Source organism: Cyprinodon tularosa, unplaced genomic scaffold, assembly GCF_016077235.1.
Source record: "Cyprinodon tularosa strain WSP-4 unplaced genomic scaffold, ASM1607723v1 ctg18, whole genome shotgun sequence".
NCBI classification, from domain to species: Eukaryota; Metazoa; Chordata; class Actinopteri; order Cyprinodontiformes; family Cyprinodontidae; genus Cyprinodon; species Cyprinodon tularosa.
The window spans coordinates 54530-75605 of record NW_024038608.1 but is presented as its reverse complement, the minus strand read 5'-3'; the positions used below and the strand labels follow the sequence as shown (position 1 = coordinate 75605).

The 21076-nt window shown below is 38.1% G+C and overlaps 1 protein-coding gene and 1 long non-coding RNA gene across 4 annotated transcripts in view; both read right to left on the bottom strand.

The window, feature by feature from the left end:
- LOC119781587 (nck-associated protein 5-like) overlaps positions 1–20866 on the bottom strand; it is a 232522-nt gene extending 211656 nt beyond the window's left edge. The window contains exons 1-2 of one of the 3 annotated variants that reach the window (XM_038282126.1): positions 20636–20866; positions 3906–4008 (exon numbers count right to left, since the gene is read on the bottom strand). In XM_038282126.1, coding sequence (XP_038138054.1) covers positions 3906–4008; positions 20636–20739 — 207 coding nt within the window. In that variant the 5' untranslated portion in view covers positions 20740–20866. Of the gene's footprint in view, positions 1–3905; positions 4009–4127; positions 4253–20635 lie in introns of those variants that run through there. The other 2 variants (XM_038282119.1, XM_038282120.1) reach the window with 2 other exon arrangements.
- On the bottom strand, positions 13883–14924 carry LOC119781590. Its single transcript, XR_005280591.1, has 3 exons — positions 14676–14924; positions 14438–14525; positions 13883–14262 (listed from the first exon to the last, which is right to left on the bottom strand). It is a non-coding gene; the product is annotated as an uncharacterized LOC119781590 (long non-coding RNA).
- Positions 20867–21076: the final 210 nt, after the last annotated feature.

Sequence of the window (21076 nt, the reverse complement as noted above, 5' to 3'; positions counted from 1 at the left end):
TTTCCAAATTGAGCGGATATATACCACCGCTGAAGTTAAAAGCTTTATTTAGAGAGGATCTTACTCTAAATAAAACAAAAAGTTCAAAAATTCTCAGGTTTCTAAAGTAGTTTGGTTTGTTAACATATAAATCCAAAAAGCTAAATCAGTGAGGTTATGTAATAAGGTTTACACATTTTCCATTACTGACAGCATTCTTTATTGCATGAGCTAATAACTTAATATCAATAGTCTCCCTCAAAATCAAAATGTTTGCCAGATAGAAAAAAATTTAAACAAAAAAATTGAATACAGGTATAAACATGTTCAACAACTCTTAGAAACAAAACACCATGGCGTATATTTTAATTGAACTGAATTACTGGACCATAATGAATTTATGTAAAAGCAACCCAACAGTCACAGCAGTCACCTGATTTTATCTTTATCTTTTGTTGCGCTATGCATTCTCTTCATCTGCGCTGATGAACACTTCATCACCCTTTCTAAACCTTTAACCAATTATTGTAGAATGATAATTCTTTTTTTTTTTCTTTATACTTTTCGCATTCTACCAATGCAAATGTAATAGTTTTTGAAATAATCGGACATTTACGGGCTGGTTATACTCCCGCAGCGGGTTGTCGCAGTGAGCTTGTCGCAAGTATGACGCAGGCTATGTTATTCTACGGCACAATGCAAGAGAGACAATCGCGAACTAGCTGTGGGTCTAGATACGGCCAAGGCAGTGAGGAAGTGGGGACAAATTTGTGCGACAACGGAGGGACATGAGGGCCAAAAAGAGAGGGGATCCAGATGGAAAAAGGGTCCCAGCGTTCTCACACACCTCGCTCTTCTAGCTGGTCCAAATTCACGAGTTGTTTTCCGCAATTGCGATCATACAAACAAAACAAGCCGGTAAGGTACTAAACAGGAAATACGTATAGTGTAGAGTGGATATAGATTTGACCAATCAGAGGCCTCATGTCTGCGGCACTGTCTGCGATCACCTATAATTTCGGAGAGGTGTAGCAGAGTGTCTGCGGAAGGGGCGGGGCATATCTGCGATAACTGCGACACACATGCAGACGACCTGTTTTCTTCCTTTATCCCCTGCTGGATTGTTAGCATACTTTCCAACTCTCCCAACTTACGAAGGATACTCGCGATTTTTAATGTTATATCCCGCCGAGCTCCCAATCAGAAATATCTCCATCTGATCACCATTTTTTTTTCAGTGAAGGAACAAAAGTAAGCTTAGGGATATATGTTTGGGCGTAACGTACGCGGGGTATGTGTTGTCCCATGCACTTTACCTATATGTTCTCGATGTCTCCCGCACTGCTTTCAACCGTTTAAACAGTTAGACCCCTCTGACCTATCTTTGAACGCACCAAGCTAACGCAGAAGTTTAATATGAGACGTGATGCTGAGCAGAGTTGTAGGTGTTAGCTTGACGAAAGCTAGCTGTCTGTTAGCTTGATGTCAGCTAGCTGCCCATAGAATGAGTTAACATAAACGAGACCAAGTCCATCAATCCATCACTGGATTAGTAGGTCTCAGAACGACTCAGAAAGTTAAGGACCACAGAATATCCCTGTTACTCTACATAAATTGGACGCATTCTCTGCGGTATAAGTAGAGTATCAGACTGGTTGTATGTTGCATCATGTGACCCACAGTCTGTCCTTCACCACTGGCTTTAGGTATTGCTTGGCCTGGGTAAATTACATTATCTAGAGTAAGTTACAGGATTTTTTAGCTCAGGATCGACAAGAGAGTTACACAAGAGAGTTAGTTTTAGAAACCAATATTTCTCTTTTTCTACCTATTTCTTCAAGTTTTGGTTACTTATTACTATCCCTGTAAATATGGAAATATTTTATTTTATTTTTTTCCGTTATTGGTTTAAGCTAATAGCATGTTTTGTAAACGGGAATTTAAAAACATCTGTCCGGAAATAAAACTCAAAAATATATATTTTTTTAAGATTTAATACAGATAACAGATATTTTATATTTTCAACATTTACTGTTACTTTTAAAAATGATAATTTTTCTTTTCAAATTACATTTATAAAATTATATTCTATGGAGTTCAAACGTGATAAAAACACTTCTTCTTGATTAACAAAAACTATTATGCAAACCGCAGAGATGGGAAGTAACGAAGTACAAATACTTCGTTACTGTACTCAAGTAGATTTTTCTGATATTTTTACTTTACTTTAATACTTATTTTTATGGCGACTTTTTACTTCTACTCCTTACATTTTTACACAAATATCTGTACTTTCTACTCCTTACATTTTTAAAAATTGGCTCGTTACTTTAGTTTTGAATCATTTCAATGGAGTTACCGTTATTATTTTTCACGTCATCAATACCAAATTCAATCTAATTGGATGGGAATCTACTTTGCATTTGATGCACCACTACAAGATGAATCGACAGATTCGGCGGTATTCATTCGCGGCAAATCATTGCAGCTTGGTGGCGGTGGCGTTAGCATAGTAGTATGGACGACGAGATGATTGAAAATGAACACAACGGAGATCTAGTCCTATTGGCAGACATCCATTTAAAATGTAGGCAACGGCATGAAAAAAGTGGTTTCTACTTTTACTTTTATACTTTAAGTAAATTTACAAGCCTGTACTTTGTTACTTTTACTTGAGTAAAGAAGTTTAATCAGTACTTCCACTTTTACCAGAGTATTTTTTAACACAAGTATCTGTACTTTTACTCAAGTACGGAAAGTGAGTACTTTTGCCATCTCTGGTAAACCGATAGAAAGGCATCTTCCCCAATTAGCCCAGAGCAAAGCCTGCCCCTAAAATGTGAAGTGGGTGTAATCGATTTTAAAATCTCAATCTCGGAAATATAAATTTGAAAATAATTTTCAAATAATTGATTTGAAAATATATTTAAAGAAAAGGATAAAAAAAAATTGAGAAATCAGCAAACTTAGTCTTTTTATGTGTGCTCTTTGCTTGTAACAATTATGGAACAAATTTCAATCCATACAAAAGATGATGATGCACAAGTGGAACCACTGGAGAATAGTGTTTAGGGGATCCAAAGAAGAGCCATAGATTTAGCAGTCCTAGCAGACTAGTTATGATTGATTCAGATGAATCAATTCATTAGGCCAATGTTCAAAGTTTTAGCTCATGGTTTGACTTTCAGGTTGCTTATCAGAGTTGGCCTGAAGCAGTTATAGCAGGTCAAGTCAATAAAGTTAGCCGACTTCTGTCGGCTTCATTAAAGCCGGCCAGGAACTAAAAAAAAAAATAAAAATCATAAACCTTTTGGAAATTGAGCTTTTCAACATGTTTAAGGCGTTTTTCCTTTCAAATCAAAAGTAACTATTTGGAGTCACTTGATTTATGGTTTCCTGTACGCTGACTGGATATGTGCTCCAAACAGGATAGGGTCAAGCTCCTACAGACACAACACAGGAGACAGTGAAAGGCTGCACTTGACATTCCAGCCATGAGCCAAAACAAGGTTTCACCCCCTGTTATTCACAGGAGCAGCCCAGCATTAAGATAAGCCTGTCAATCACTAGTGTACTTAACCAGAACAGGTACTGGGAGGCTGTCCGTTCTGCCCAGTGCTTGACAATGTCTGGGCTTTAATCTAAGGCGTGCACTGTTTGAAACTTGGCCTATCTGGTAGATTTATGCTTATTTTAGGAGGGGTTTTTGAACTTAACACCCAACAAAAGTGGATCTCTCCTGGGAAAGAGTTGCTTGAACGCAGGAAATGAAACTTGACACTATGAGAACTTCCTAATCTGCTCCTTGGTACGTTGCAGTCCAAAGAAAACCAAAGGCAGGACACAGAGAGAGAAGAGGAAAAGCAATAAATCATAGCTTTGATTCTGGTCGCTAAGAGTCAAGAAAGATAGTGGGACTGACTTACCGGTAGGCCACTTTCCAAACACAACTTCTTCAGCTGCTCTCTCCTGCCCAGGTGTCTGTTCATGGCCCCTCTGCCCAGCAGTGATCCGCACACCTGGGAAGCCCTGGAGGGGGGGACAAAGGTGAGGCATGCTTAAAAGTCAACAAAGGAACGCCCCCAAACGTCTGGCAAGTCACGTTTCCGCTTTACCACCAGATCAGAGTCCATTTAAAGAGGTGTTACCTGCGGCTGCTTTCAGTTTCTACCTCCGCTTCCGTAACGCTCATTATCTCAAAGGAGAAGTGGACACACTTCTCGATTCCGACAGGGCCAATGCTGCAATCCAACTCTGTCCCAGGCTTCCCGCCCTTCCACCCAAAACCCCCCCTAGAGCTTCAGCCCCTTTGTTTTTCTAGGCCTTTTTACAAACAGAGCTGGGAACCAGTCGGACCTGGCCTGAATGAGCCTACAGCAGAAAAAAAAACACTTCACTTCATGCATACTACTCTTTTACAAAGACTCACTGGGGACGGAGTAAGCACACCGCTTCCTCATTCAGTGAGGGACAGGGTGAAAGGGTTAGCTTTTAGAAACATCTTCCACTTGAAATAAAGAGCAAGCAAACTAGACCTGAATGTAAATATTCTGCTGGTGGTTTTCTGACCAAAGGGCCATGACAGCATCCCCTTCACATATGCTCTCTGCATATGTGAAGGGGATGCAATCTTAATCTTGCTTTGATATTGAAATACGAAGCATGGGCAGTTTTTTTTTTTTAGATTATATATCTTCTTTTGAGAAAATACAACAACAAAAAAAGTGAAATAATCTGTCATGGCAGGATGACAACTGCACTTCTTAAGACTCTTTGAAATAGTCATATATGTTTTCAAAAAGAAGGTTGCATAAACTGCTATTATTCTCCTGCACTGGCAGATTATTGCATTTAATAATTAGTATACCCATCTCAAAACAAGATCCGAAACATATTTTGGCTAGATATATAGATTGTACGACTTGGTTAGATGGACAATTTCTGCAGAGAAGTTAGATCGGCAGCTATGACCTTGCGCCATAACGTCAGACTGGTCCCTTGATTGGCTTTTAAAGTCTCTCGGAAATCTAAGAAACATTTCTTGAAACAGTGAGTTGAAAAAAAAAAAAAAAAGCAAATTAACCTGTAGCTGTGACAGGTTCCAAAGCAATTGACCTCAATAGACGCATTGATTGGAGCTTTCATCATGGCATCTGGAGAACAAGGCAAAAACTGTTGATCTAACAAAGTCTTGCAATCTTGGAACAAGCCAAAAAGTGATATACTACCATAGAGCGGATTCTGTTAATATTGAGAAAATTCTACCCAAATTAAGTGCAATTATCTGTCAGAACAGCAAGGCAATTGTAGTTGGTAAGATTCTCAAAAGAAGTCTTACCGAGTCCTATTGTCTTGGTTAGACTATTACGAAGTGAAAACAAGATCAAAAAGACTTTTTCTGGCTAGATCTAATATTGTAAGATGCATTCTGCAGTGAGGGTCTTCAGCTTATCATGGTTTTCTTGTCCTAATGCCTTTTTTAAAATCAGCCGTCTTTCCTTTCTCCATAACTTTATTGTATTCTTCAAGTTGGCCATTTGCCATCAAACCCACTTCTCCACCGTGCACATCCCAAATCGTACTCTTAGTCTCTGCTGTAGGCTGGATCCGTTTCAGCCCGTCTGAGGCTTCATCAGCATGACTGCACTTGTCAAACATGAGCACACATCAACACAACACGTTCCATCCAGCGCCGATCTGCCAGGTCCGAGGCTTATCGACACATGAAGCTGCAGAACGTCAATCTGCCGAGGCTCGGCTGCTGATGGTTGTACTTCCAAACCCCAACATTTGCGCCCCATTGCGCTGGAGTCGCCTAATCAGTGAACAGGATGTGGGTCGGCAGTGATGTCTTTAATGACACAGAAACATCAGATATCTGCTTTGTCTCGCTGGCTGTGGTTCTCGAGTGATTAATTGAGCGGCTGAAGAAATGCTGGTTCATGCTCGGATTGGGATTTGGTTTCCAGATGGAGATTAAAGGAGAAAAAAGGCCTTTATATGGAGTCAATTTTGTGTCATTATTGTGCCAAGCGAACAGCAAGTTATAATTGATGAAAATAAAACTCATTCCAGAAATTAAACTTTAAAGACATTATTTCTTTAGGGGTAATTTTGCATTTCACAGATTACATTTCTAACACTTGAAGCACAATAAATATGAACGCTCTTGATGCCTATTGTACCTTGACCAATAAAAATGTTGTTGTCCGTTATTGTTAATGTCTGTGCAGACCAATACAAATGCATCTTTGCTCCTCATTCCAGAGGACAGCCCGCCCTCAGAAGTGAAGTGAATCTAATCTAGAAACTCAATTTGAAAAGAGCACAATTTGTAAAACTTAATCTGAAAAACAGAAATTTGAAAAATGTTATATATATGTACGTATATATTAGAAATAATATAAAAAACAAACTTATTTTTAAAAATGTGAACAAAATTTTAGTTTCTCTCAAAACCCTTTTTATATTAAAACGTTTTTTACTAAGTTTAATTTCTGAATTGCTTTTACATTACTGTTGCATGCAACAATAATGGAAGAAAATTCACTCCATAACCCTACAGACACTGGGATTTAAAAAAAAATTAGGTAAAGAGGATTACAGAATACTAAAATCCTGGCAAAGACTGTCTTCAAGAAAATGTATAAAGATTAACCAAACACCTAAAAGGCCAGATATCAAGGGCATCCAGATAAAGGCATGTTATAAAGTACACACCTACAACTGACATTTAAAAAGACTTATTCAGGATCTGTTTTCCTACTGCCAAATGCATTTAGAACAACTACACGAACATGATTTTTTTATTTTTTTTTTTTGCTCATGTCACAAACACCAGCTTTATATAGACCATAATTTGATCATTTCAAAAAAATAGTTTTTTTTTTCAGACTGAGGGCTTCAGTAGCTTGTTTTTTTTTTTTTTTTTTTTTTTTTTTTTTTTTTTGGTATAGTTTTACAAAAAAAAAAAAAATCAACCGAACTGAGTTACTTTTTAGAAGAAGTAACTAGTAATTTTAAATTTAGAGCAATAAAGTGCATCTTGCAAACTAGCTTCATATAATGGGCATGCTCCAGACCACTAGGGGGGGGACAATCATCAATTTATATGGGACTAAGGAAGTAATTACCAGGGATTTAATTAAATAAGTGACTTACAGTAATTGTTGATAGTTTAATAAAAATTGTTCCATCTGAATAATTAATAAAAGATGATAAAAGGAATTTCTTTCAAATGCATATTTGCAAAAGGGAAGTAAAACCAGAGGGGACACATGGTAGAACAGAAACATGTTTTGACCCAGAATCCGATCCAGGATTATTTCCAGCATTTAATAGTGACAAGAATGCAGAATGCGGTTTAGGTGGTTCCTGTTTGTAAATATAAACACAAGATGAACTCCTTAAAGGTATACTATGCAACCGGTGTTGATTTTCCAGCGAGGCTCCCCCAGGAGGGTGAAAGTAAAAGTGCACTGTCGTAAATATGCTCAGCTGTAGGGCTGCAACTAACGATTATTTTAAAAATCGATGAATCGGCCGATTATTTTTTCGATTAATCGATGAATCGGACAAAAAAAAATTTTTATATTAACCTCTTTATTCCAAAATAAACATTTTAGACAGAACAAACAAGCACACAAGTACAGGTTGCTCATTAACTGTACTGGTGCAATATGAAAAAATAAATGTTTGTGTAAAAACTACGCAAACTTACATGAGAAATGTAGCTGTACATCCACAAAATATAGGCTACTTTGTTTCATAAAGCGCAAAAAGAGACAGGCATTTTTGTTTTTTAAAGCCCCTAAGGGGTTCAAACAATAGGTCCCCCCATTTCAACAAATGAGTTTTTTTAGACTAGAAGAGTTCTGCCTTTTAAGACAGGAAAGTATAGCAGTTAAAGTTGCTACTTGAGAAAATACTGAACCATAGAGATAAAAATAGCCCTGTGATTCTAATTATAAATTGTATTTGGAATAAAAATGAGAGAACTAGGGGTGGTAAAAAAACACATCCTCCAAAGACAGATATTTAGACTTAGACTTCTTTATTTGTCATTTTGTATGCACAGGGTGCATACAGAACTAAATTGCGTTACATACAGCTTATGAACGTTGCATTGATATTTCAAATATCAATGCAACGTTCATAAGCTGTATGTAACTTATGAACGTTGCATTGATATTTACATGGGAATGTGGCAGATAATTAATTGACATATTACTGATCTTGCTGGATTTTGTTCTGCTTTACTTCCATAAATTGCAGGATCTTCTTTTCTTTATCTTTGCCAGAAGATTTAAACTTTAAAAGCCTTGCCCTCATAATTTGCAAGTTAATTTATTTATAAAGAAAATATAAACGCTGCTTAAACAAATTTAAATGAAATTAAAAGTAAAATAAGTAGCCAACCTTATCACTGTCTGTAACCTACTAACAAGGTAAGGAAAGCATCAGATGAGCTACCTGAGAAACTAACGTTACGTTTCCCCTCTTTAAAATGAAACAAACATGGTTACTCATCCTGCTGATCAGCTCTCTTCACTGCCATTGAAGGCTCCAACGTGTTTTCTTTTCAGGTGCTGCGTCATAACAGTGGTGCTTCCGTGCCATGGTCATTTGTTTTTACAAAAGTTGCATGTTACGACTTTTTTCACTTTACAAAGCGCAGGCTATTTTAATTATTGTGATCAATTTGCGCCGTCAATCCCGGCGCATGCGCGCTTCATTTGCAGTCTGGACGCTGAGGGTAAACTCCTCACTAAAATCCTGCGGCTCTGACTCTGACTGCCGCGCTGAGAGGGATTCCTGTGGGAGAGGGAGAAAGGGGTTGGGATGGGGGAGGCGCCCCACGGCAGGCAAAAGCCGCCAGTGACACCGTAAAAAGTCGCCAGATTTGTCGCCAGTCGCTTTTTTGAAAAATAGTCGCTGGAGGGGTCTGAAAAGTCGCTGAGTTGGCAACACTGCAACTGCGGCGCTGACTCGCTCTGCCATATTTTTTTTTCTTCCCCCGGATGACGGCGGCGGCGGATGACGCATTAATCGCGCGACACAACTAATCGATGATTAAATTCGTTGCCAACGCTTTTAAAAGTCGATTTTATCGATTTGTTGTTGCAGCCCTACTCAGCTGTTCTCCTGGTTTCTCCGTTAAGCCAGGTGCGGTTGTTTTGAGCTTTGCAGACAGGCGAACGCAACGAATCACCATGTCTACTGTGGTAAGTGACTATTTTGTTCCAATTTTCTTGCTTTACGGCAGTTCTTGCCGTAAAGCAAGACCGACTCTCGCGATGCCGGAGACTTCTGAGCCTGTGGGTGCGGGCCGAGGGCTCCTGCAATTGCAAGTACGGTATTTCCCCTACAGACCACCAGGGCGGCCGAGAAAACCTTTGTTCGACCTGAAATGACTCATTTAATCATCCAAAACGTTATGGAACACATTAATTAACTGAAAAATGTTGCATAGTATGCCTTTAAGTTACAAACTAAATAGCCATGCTACATTGAGGAGCAGCATAACTTCCACACATTGTCTCTAGATGAGGAAGGGGTTTGAAGGCACTCCCTGCAATAAATGCTGCATTGTACTAACAGAGCTATATAACAATTGCGTCCATTTTATTGGAAATAAATTGGTAAAGAGTCTGACAGTGTATCAGAGCAACACACCCTGTCCTCTGTGGGTGCTATGGCGGGGTGGGTCTTTGGCTCTTCACAACCACTATTGAGCATTTTCCCTTTGGATAAACTTTACATGCACAAGTGCACTCATACAAACAACTACTGGTGCTTGGTTCCAGGTACTTAGAGAGTCACTTCCATATCTTCAGCTACCAGGGAGTACATGTCAGATTAAATAATACTTCTTAAACTTCAGCGATAGTATCAAGGTGCTACTTTATTGTATCTCTTATACTATATCCGTTGGTTGCGTTGTTCTTTTTACATCTCTCTTTGCAGGAGATGAAGCAGAGTTAAGAAGTTTTATCATTGTCTCCCTTTTATCTCTTCTTTCTTTCATCTTTTCTCCTTTTTTTCAGTTTTTCCTGTCCTGTTCTACTTACATTGCAGTATCGTTATAATCTTTTAAACTCCATGCACAATCATAATAAAGCTATTTATATGCATAAATCAAGCGGAACACTGTGGAAATAGCCGTACTGCTCCACTTGTGAGAGCTAAATCTGTAAGGCTCTTTTTTGGCGTCAAGACAATTATTCTTATTGCCACATCGCCAGACACGACACTGTCGCTAATGTTACACTAATGTAGATTTTCTATTTGAATAAAAAAAAAATTTTAAGGTACATGTTTCTTGGCTGTGCAGAGGAAGTACTAGATCTAAACCTTGAATTATTTACCGGGCAGGAATTTTGACTGGCTGATGAGAGTTACGGTCATGACTGTGGTCCCCTGGTTTAAATAGCAGCCCCCATGGCCAATTTTCCTCAGACGACCAACTTGTTGACTATCCACAGATTAATTAAAAGGGTAATGAAACACTTCGAGAGTCATGGCCTGGACTGAGGGTGGTAAGAACATGCAGTGACAGGTTCTATTGACAAAACCTGATACAGCGACCAATTAAAGTTGATCCCAAGATCAAAGTAAGTAATTTCTCTCTAGTAAATTCAGCTAAAGTGCAGCTTTTATGAAACAAGCCCAGTGGTGGTCCTTGTACGACAAACGTACTCATGACTCCACTCCCTCAAACACAAATTCCAGTGATTTACACCAAGAGCAATTACTGATCTGTTAAAGCAGTGCGGTGTTGCCCAAAGTGACACGCGTCAAGGCCTATAGGCCCACACACCTCCCATCCGGCAGCCCCCCGTAAAGCCAATGACTGAGCATGCCAGTGGGGTGGAAAGGATATAATCAAAGGAGGCCAGGAGGACGCTGACATCTGGGAGTCTTTGTGTTGCCGACCTAATTAGATGCCATGGGTGTAGGGAGGAGGCGAGGCAGGATGGTGTGTCTGTATGCGAAGGGGATGGTTGTTTGAGGTGAGCAGGCTGAGGGTCTGGTTGAGTGCGTGTAGAATGGGAGGGGGGGGGGCTTTTTTCTAACATCTGCTCAAGGAATGAAGGAGGACCCAGCTGAGGTCACAAAGCCCCCAGACAGCTTCAAACTATACCAGGGATAATGTGGTGGTGGTGGGGGGGTAACAGCTTAATGATAACACTTAAAGCTATTGAAAGATCACGGTTCTCAAAAAGCAGACCGTGTGCCTTGCAAATAAATGGTGATAATAAGCACAGATTGACCATGAATATGGATCACCGTGGCTTAGATTTGATACTGTTCCTTTGTAGGGTGGAATGACTCCAGCAGCTGTGATTATAAAGGGGTTTGACTTTACGCTGTTTCTGCTGCTCCAATCATGACCCTTCAGTTAGAGTCTGTAGAACAAATGTAGCAGTAAATGGTTTTTAGATTAAGACTGGTTCACACCGGAAGATTTTAAAATTGTTGGTTGATTTTTTATTTTAATTTTTTTACTTAATAGATCCTGGTTTGGTCTTACATACAGCTACACTGTATGAAATACAAACAGTTTTTATTTAAATTGCACAACGATAAATTGCTCTCCACGAGCATGTCAAAGGTTTTACATACAATTCAATTCAGTTTATTTCTATAGCGCCAATTAACCACACGTCATCTCAAGGCACTTTACAGTTCACCATATCATACAGTCAAATTGATTCAAAGTTTTCTATCTAAGGAAAACCAGTTGATTGCATCGACTCATTGAGTCAAATACAATCCCTCACACTAAGCATGCTTGTAGCGACAGTGGAGAGGAAAAACTCCCTTTTAACAGGAAGAAACCTCCAGCAGAACCAGGCTCAGTGTGAGCGGCCATCTGCAGAGGCCGACTGGGGTTCAAGGAGACAGAAGCAGAAAAAGACTCCAAAATGTCACATAGTGCATGCTACCTCTCTGTGTTGGTGGCTTCCTTTCCACGCAGCCATAACTTCTCCCCTATTCAAGCATGGATCTGTTTTTTGCGCATTTGTTTTAAATTTTGCCACTTTGAGGGAGGTAACCAACTGGAAAATGCACCACTTGTGATTAACTACTTTTGAGGAAATCCTGCATCTTCAAACAAGTTTCTTCCTTGTTGGGGTTAATAATGTCAGCAAAGCAGCTTCAGGCTAATACATGTGTATTAGTCTAATACATGTTTTGGTCATATTGGGAGAATTGTACGCAGCAGTGTTGTTTTACAGCGCAGCAAACATAGTGGTTGAGACAGACTGATAGTGGACAATCACCAGCATGCAAAGCAAAATTCAGTCTTTGCCACATGGACAGGTGTGAGGTGATTATATTACAGCGTGGATCACCTTGAACCTGGGATGTTAGCATTCAAATGTTCATCCTGGATATGAATACTAGCCTTGAGTTGCTCTACCTATGGATTCTTAAGGGGTTCATAACCCAAAAATGTGACCTTTTCATGTTGAAACCTGTCTGGCATTGGGGTGCAGTTAAAAACCTTCAATCCCGGGTGTGAAATTGGCTGGGTTTTTAACTTTTTGCTCTTTTTTAACCAGTAAAGCCCAAGAGAGTGGACACTCCGGTAGAGTGCACTCTCCACAAGACAATTTTGATCCCAACTTGCACCACTCCCAACTCTATTCTACCAAAAGGAGTAAATCAGGGATTTAGCTACCGGCATTTGGTGCAACTGTTGTTACTTGCTTTACTTTTTAGCTTTTGTGTAAGCTAAAAAGTGTGACTGGTAAACAAACAATGGCTAAATTAGATTTTTCCTAACATTACATGCACAGGTACAGGCATACGGAACAGTCAAATTCTTTCTTGTGAGAAAAAAGGGTGTATGAAAAGAATTATACATGAACATGAAGACAATTTCAGGAGTGTACGAGTAAAATATTACATTATGACTCCTATAGGTATTCTCTAGATATTTAACTTCCTTCCAGAGGTCAAAAATACCCATGTTACTGTAGGTCCAGCACTCACTCTTAATAGCACATAAGAGTCAGTGTTCATCTGGGTGTTTGCCCTAAATGTCTTAGTATTGCCGGTGCAATTGATTAGGAAAGCTGTCCAGGGTTGCCTCTTGCCCATTGACCATTAGAGAGATGCAACCTTGTAAGGACAAACCGGTATAGCCAAAGGATGGATGGAGCATTTTAATTCCTAGAAGCATCGTTCTTGAAAATCATTCAGAGAGCAAAGAACTTCCAACATGATAAGCAATACCACCATTTGTACTTAAAAGACTTATCCTTTCACACATCTGTAACAGCATGCACAAGTCTGCAATTCTTGACATTGTACGGTCACAAGCATAGCCATGAGGGTGTCTTGAACGTAATCTCCTTTTCATCCTCGACAAACGCCTCTTTGAGGGATGGCCACTTGGAAACGCCAATGAATGAATCTCTGATCGGCCGTCTTGAATAGCCCTCATTGTGAATTGGTTTAGCTGTGGGTTATACATTAAGCTATAAGTGAAATAATACATTTAAACAAATATTTAAATGGCCATCTGCAGGGAAAGAATGCAGGGGAGCAAGCTAAAGACTTAAGAGGTACTTGCATTCCATGTGAGTTTTCAACGATCCCTATTGTCTGTTTTAAGCCCTTTAGAAAATGTAGAGCTCTGAGATTCAAAAGCCTCTTGGCCAAAAAGTGTTTCTGTGATCAATACCTCCTAAAAAAAAAGAGCACATGCCAGGATGTTCCTGCACCAGAAAATGGATGGAAGGGGGAGATTGGACATTGATTAGTGCACCCCCTTTTGCCCCAGGAACCAATTCATTTTGTCCACATGCCCCCATGCCTAGTGTGAAAGAGAGGGCCACTGAAAAGAGGTCAACACAGACCCCCCCACTACACAAACACACACAGTCTTTTCTTTCTAGGTGCTGGACTCGTTTCTCTCTTTATTTGATTTTCTGAATGATTCATTCAGATCCTGCGAATAATGACTGAGTTGGACGATTACATGTTTGAGTCGCTCTTTTAATTTGCCTTCTTACATGGAGGGAGGGGGGAGGTTTTTTTGGGGGGCGGGGGTGGCTGCTATTACTTTCCATTCATTGAGGAGAAAATTGAAGCAAGTGTCTGATGTAAGGTTTACGATGTGGACAGAGCAGTCCATTTATATTCTGGTAACACAGATGGTCCGCAGCGATCAGGTGTTTGGAGTCCGTCTGTTTGCTGGCTCATTTGATACCGTCTGCATGCAAAGCAGCAACGTTTTGCACTCCCAGCTGGAACCTGGCATCACCTAACCTGGAATTAAAGTACATACCTTGAGATACAATGCAGGTAAAGCAGTTTCAAAGTATAATTATCTCTAAGGGTCATAGCAAGTATTCATAGGTGCTCCCACACTCTTTGAAGTAACCAGGATTCTTTAGAACAATAAAGACATGAAAGTGTTGGTCTGTAGGTAAACATCCATAACCTGAATGTCCTGTTGCACCACATCCCAAAGGTGCTCTGTCAGAGTGGCCTTTAAAGTACAGTCAGCTTGTTGTCATTGATGGATGTAGCTGTCAGAACAATGGGTACATGAGTATACCAAGAAAATAACCTCTGTATCTTTAAACCCTGGCTGTCATCAGGTTGTTAAAGCAATCAGTGTTTTTTTTTTTTTTTCCATGTCAAATTATGTTCTACTGTAGGAGGCAAAGTTAGCTTACTTGAGCTTCACGAGTAGTCCTCTGCTGCTTTAGGCCATCTGCTTCAGTGTGTTGTCTGTTAGGACCAGTGTTGGGGTATTGCGTTACTCGTGTAATTCTAATATATGACGTTTAGCTAATATATGGCGTAAACTGGCCCCACCTGCCAGCGGCAAAAATCATTTTTGCCTGCGATTGGTCTAGCCTCGATCAATGCCCCAGGTCTTAGAACTGGCGGGCCAATCACAACTCAGAGATGTGTTTTGAATTTCTGGATGTAAAGCAGGCGGGGTTTTGAGGACGTTACGACAAAGCTGCGCAACGCAGGAGAAAGCACAACAAGAAAGATGGCAACAACTATTGAACAGTTCTCGTTTGACTCAGCTTTTGAATCAGTTTTGGAAGGATTAGACTCTACGCTCATTTATTTATAAGAAAGTCGTATTCGCTGTTTTACCGACAGGCTGTTTGTTTACCCTCCCCCACCAGCTTCTTGTCATGCTAACTACGTCACAGTCAGTTGCGCTCATTGGTCAGAGCGTTGGCCAATAGGCACAGGCAGCAATTTGAGAGACAACCGGTTGTTCTCATCAACAATCTTCCGATGTCTCATTAATCGGGGACAGACTAAATTACACATTTAATCTCACATTTAGTCTGGTTCAGCAGTAACGGATTACAAATGAAATTTCTGTAATATTACTACAGTTATTATGGTAGGTAACGAATAACAGCTGAACAGCCCACGGCCAACAGCTTAAAAAAGAGAAGACTGTTTTTTCAGGAGTGTTGTTTTATATCAGGAGAAGACGGTTTTAAAACAGTAGAAGACAGGTTTAAAACAACAGAAGAAGCTGATGGTTTTTAAAGCAAAAGAAGAAGAAGACGGTGGCGGCAAAATGGCTACAATTGATTCAACATTTTCCAAGTGGCAATACTCTCACTATTGTGATTATGTCACAGAAATGGATAAGAACAGATAGTTCATTTTAACCGTGACAATCGAATTTATATACTATTTAAAAAAATCCTCTTTAGCCTTTAAGTAGTTGTCAAACAAAAGTTTCATGTCGTATTAAGTTTTTCTTGTTTAATTATTCTCTATCTACAATTTTGTGATTCAGCTATTCATGAAAATATATTTCACACCTTCAAATGTTTATTTTTGCAAAAGTAACTAAAAAGTAATCAGTAACTTTATACATAAAGATGGTAATATTGTAAAGAAATGTATTATTTTCTAACAAAGCAAATAACTTGTAATATGGAATATATTACTAACTTTCCAAACACTGGTTCGGACTAGGTATTTCACACATATGGAGTGGTTTTTATGACCAATACCCTCCTGTATAAACTAACATCTTTTATGACGTCTCCCAGAAACATTGGGATGTTTTGAGGAAGTAGTTCAGAAAACTTTTTTTCCTTTGGTTTTAGAGAAACTTTCTGTGCTCCCCATAATCCTTCCACCTTTTCAACATTCTAAGAAAATTCAAGGTCAGTAAATTACATATTGCAATAAAATAAACACCCCTACCTCCTTTCAAAGGGGGTAGCTACAACTTAATTCTTCCCTTTGTCTTCATAAAATGTATAATTTTATTCTACTCTGTGGATATATACATTTTTGCAAATAAATTGTTTATGTTTAAGAGACTTTAAAATATAAGTGTATGTCCTGATAGTGCTTTGATCGTCCTTTCTGAGGATAAATAGAACTCCAGCACCGGGCGCATTAAGCTGACATGAACAGACTTTCGCCATCTATATCCAGTGCGGCGGCACTACCAGAAAGCCAGGACTTAAAAGCATTACTAACACCAGGAGCACTATTGGCTATAGCTTTAGTGTTCTCCAACCATCATACTGACAGTGTATTCTCATAATGAGTTCATATGAAATCGTACGAAAAGTTATGCACCATAATTTTGTACGTTTTGGACGTTTTTTTCGTCGTATGCGCATTCGCATCTTACGCACCATTTAATAACTTCGAATTTAACATGCAATTAACCCTGACCCTAAGGTATAAAACAGCAAGCAATGTAGTTAGAGACATGAAGAAGCAATTATTGCAATTTTTCCCATTTTTACGTCCGTCCGCGGATCTGCTTTTTTTGTCTGTCTGCCTGCGCATGCGCACTGATCTGTTTTTTTGAGGAAAAACGTCCAAAACGTACATAATAGTGTGCATAACTTTTCGTACGATTTCATACGAACTGATAATGAGAATATTTTGATACTGATGATCTCTGACTTTTTCTTTTTTTTCTTTTCGTAATTACGCTGGGAGATCCACGCTCACATGTCTCCATTGCTTTAACTTGCTGATACGCGTGTGCAGTAATTTTATCTAGGTCACAAGATGTTTTTATGGTAAATATAAACAGAAGGGCTATATTTACTAGAAAATTTTAGCAAAAACAGATCCTAAGAGACAAATTAACTAATACTAATGATTTAGACTATCAGCTGAGACTTACTAAAACAATGAGAGAAAAGAAACTAAATCCATTCAACATACAAAATTCACTTGGCCAGCTTGCTTACAAAAGCTTGTCCAACTTAACCTGTCAACACTTAAAGGCTTTAAAGACTGAATGAACCGGTTCTCTGATGTTACACTAAGCAAACACCTAAATTACCTCTTGACCTACAAACTGTGTCAAACAGGACAAAAGGAAACAAACTGCTAACACGAAAATGCTATTATCGAACACATTTAGTTGCAGGGATTATGTCTGAGCTTGTAGGTCTTGTTTAGTCAGGGAATTTTGATGCAGAATTAAACAGAAGCAGGGGTTGAAGGGGCCAAGGGAAAATGAAAACGATCGAGATGTCGTCATCTCACTCACACGGGGAGTCCCTGCTGCTCTCGCGTTTGAGATTCTTTAATATACATCCTGGAAAAAAAAGATAAAGTGAACTTCCTGTGGTGGGAACTGCAAAGGTCGCCTGGTGTACGTCAGGCAGCAGTGTGGCTCTCCACTGAACCCTCTCATGACAGCGCTGTATTTAGACACCAAAAAAAATGGCAGAAAAAAAACATTTAAAATACCCAAGGGTGATGCAGCAAGCCAAAAGAGGGCAAAGGAATTTTTCCAACCAGTATCAAAATATACAACTGTGCCCCCCCCCATCCCCTCTCCAGCCTTTCCTCCTCTGGTCTTAGCTAGGTATGTGAGCATCATGTGGTGGCAGCTCACCAGAAAACTGAACAACACATGCATTTCATCAGCAGACTGCTGACAGCTTGAGAAACAACAGTGTGTTTATGCTGGTGAATGTTTTCCACTTGAGCTTTTTCCTCTCAAAGAGAACTATTGTACACACGGGTTTGATGTGAAACCAAGCAGAAACGCTTTGTTTGTACTCACAACAGATTGTAAATACCTATTAGGGACAATTTGGAGTATAGAAGGTATGATGTACATAGAGCTAGTACTATGTTTGTAAAAAAAATATATATATATTATTAGCTAGAAATATTTAATCTTTTGAAGAAAATTCAATACAATTTCTCTGAATGTCTGTTTCTATTAAGGAACCATTAAAACTCCAAATTTTTCCCCCAAAATGAAAATAATCACCAATTAATCAAGATGGACACAATAACTATATCTTATATAATAAAACTGTTTTAGTGAATGTTACGTTTTTTTTTCTTTTTTTTATTCCTTTATTTAACCAGGGAAAGTCCCATTGAGATTAACAATCACTTTTTCAAGGGAGTCCTGGCCAAGACAGCAGCAAAAGATAACATTACAAATTACATTACAGTTTACAGTTACATGTGTCTATAATTAGAAATTCATAAAACAGTTACAAACATAGATCTCATTTACAAACCTTTGAGCAATCGTTTAAAATGTACGATTGTACGGAAGAGGATTAGGGCCACTGAAAAAAAAGTTAACTGATTTTTAAATTTTACATCAGTTTAACATGGGAAAAAAGTCAGAATTCTGACTTTTTTTCTAAGAATTCTGACTTTAATCTCAGAATTCTGACTTTAGTCTCAGAATTCTGACTTTAATCTCAGAATTCTGACTTTTTTCTCAGAATTCTGACTTTTTTCTCAGAATTCTGACTTTAATCTCAGAATTCTGACTTTTTTCCCCATACTAAACTGAACTTAACTTTTTTTTTTTTTTCCACTGGCCCTAATCCTCTTCCGTACGATTGGGATCAAATCCTTCAAAAGTTAATTTTAAGTGATTATTTTTATACTTTTTTTTATTTTAGATGAAAAGGTAAAAAAAAAAGAAACAAAACCCACAAAATTTTGTTTTTTGTAATATTTTGTTCATCTAAAATGTTTAATTACTATACTAATGGCAGAAACGCCTGATAAGGCGGTCATAGCTTAAAGCCCTCTGATGGAGCAAACAACTCAGCAGTTTCTGTCAATCTTTCGTTCCTGATCTTTGCTAGATTAAGTTACTAAATGGCACAGCTGCAACAATGCTGTGGTGGAATTCAATAAATAAACAATCCTACTGAACAGCCTTAAATCTTAAGAAAGATTTTGAGCAGAACTTTTGGTGGTCCAATTCAAACTTGTGACACAAGTAGAAATCACACAAGTAAAAAATCTATAAATGGGATCAAACGTGACTGGAGCAGGTATGGAAAGACAATGTGCCACATATTTCAGGAAATAAAAAATTAAAAGATCTTCATTTGTACATATAAACATTTAAATGTTACCTGAGATGCTTACTTTAAATATTGTATTTATCCTCAATAAATAAAATAATTATTAATATTTTTATATTTTAATTTTATCTGTTTGGTTCTCTCATATAAATATTTTTCACTTATTTAATTAACTAGAATTTGAATAAAAATGTATAAAACTCAAAGATGATCAATCAAGACTTTATATATATACATATATGTGTATATATATATATACATATATGTGTATATATATATATATATATATATATATATATATATATATATATATATATATATATATATATATATATATATATATATATATATATATATATATATATATATATATATATATATATATCCATGTGTATGTATGTATGCTACATACAAAGTATGAATTGATGGAAATGTTATTAATGTTCCCTCCTATAATAAAAAGACTTAAAAGAATATTCCACAAAATAGATAAAGATTATTATTACAGCCCTGCATGGTGATTAAAACAACAATTGCTCTGCTCATCTAAATATAACATTTTGCACTGAGAACAAATAATTTTTTCATGCATATTTTTCTGGAATTAAGCAGGTGAGCGAGACGCTTTGCCAATGGAATAAAACTATTTACATTTCAAATAAGAAAAGACAATTGTGGTCTCGTAAATCATGCATAATATAGAATAATATCATAATATCTAATTATGTCATCTTATTTACCAATTCAATGTAATAACAGTTATTTTAAGACATTGTTTTATTTTTTACAATCATTATATCTACAATTACATATAAGTTTTCTAAGGTAAACCCCATTTCTGGCTTTCAATGTTGTTTTGTCAGTGAGCCCCAGAGAAACTGTGGCTACAATGTAGCTTACCTTCATGTGCCTGAATGGTTGAATGTCTGAATTTAGTGTAAAGCGCTTTGATCAAGTCTCCTGACTTGAAAAAGCACTGCATGAGAACAGGCCATTTGCCTTTTATTTTATTTTATTTATTTATTTATTTTTTTACCATTTACATAATATTGTAGATACGTCCCTGAAATGCAAACAGCTCTTACATATCTTTGTAATGAATTTGAATAGAATATATCATGTTAAATGTTTTGCATAAAAAACTTTTTTTTTTTCATTAAAAACAACAGCTTAAGCATTTATGATTAACTTTTAACATTCTAACCTTTTAAAACCATTAAACCATAGACATATTTCCCATCATACCTTGCACACAGGCTAAGGTTCATTCCTGTATACCTATAATATGACCACACAAATAAGGTGTAATTTAAACTTACTCAGCACCAGCCGGTTCCTCTCCACTCAACAGGTCTGGAGCTCCCAGACAATCTGAAGTGTTTTGGTTGGGAAGACAACATGATGATGTGGACTCTCCTTTCATGGCAGCTGAAAACACGCTGTTGTAAATTCCCCTGGAAGTGCAGCACCAGTGGAAGGGGGGTGGGTGGGTTGGTGAAGCCACACACACACACTTTAACCCACTATCTGTGCTGCCAAAGCTGGAAGTCTGCAGCAACACCCAGTAAAACTTGTAAATAGAAAGTCAGGAGGGAGGCGTGGTGGGGCGGGAGGAGAAGGAGAGTGAGGAGAAGTTCCACATTACATCAGCAGCAGCTGTTGACAGGCCTGTGTTTATTAACTAACTGCCAGGGCCTCAGGAAGGTGCTCCACAATCCTCACTTGGATTAAAAAAAGGAAAACAAATTCATCCAGCTGAC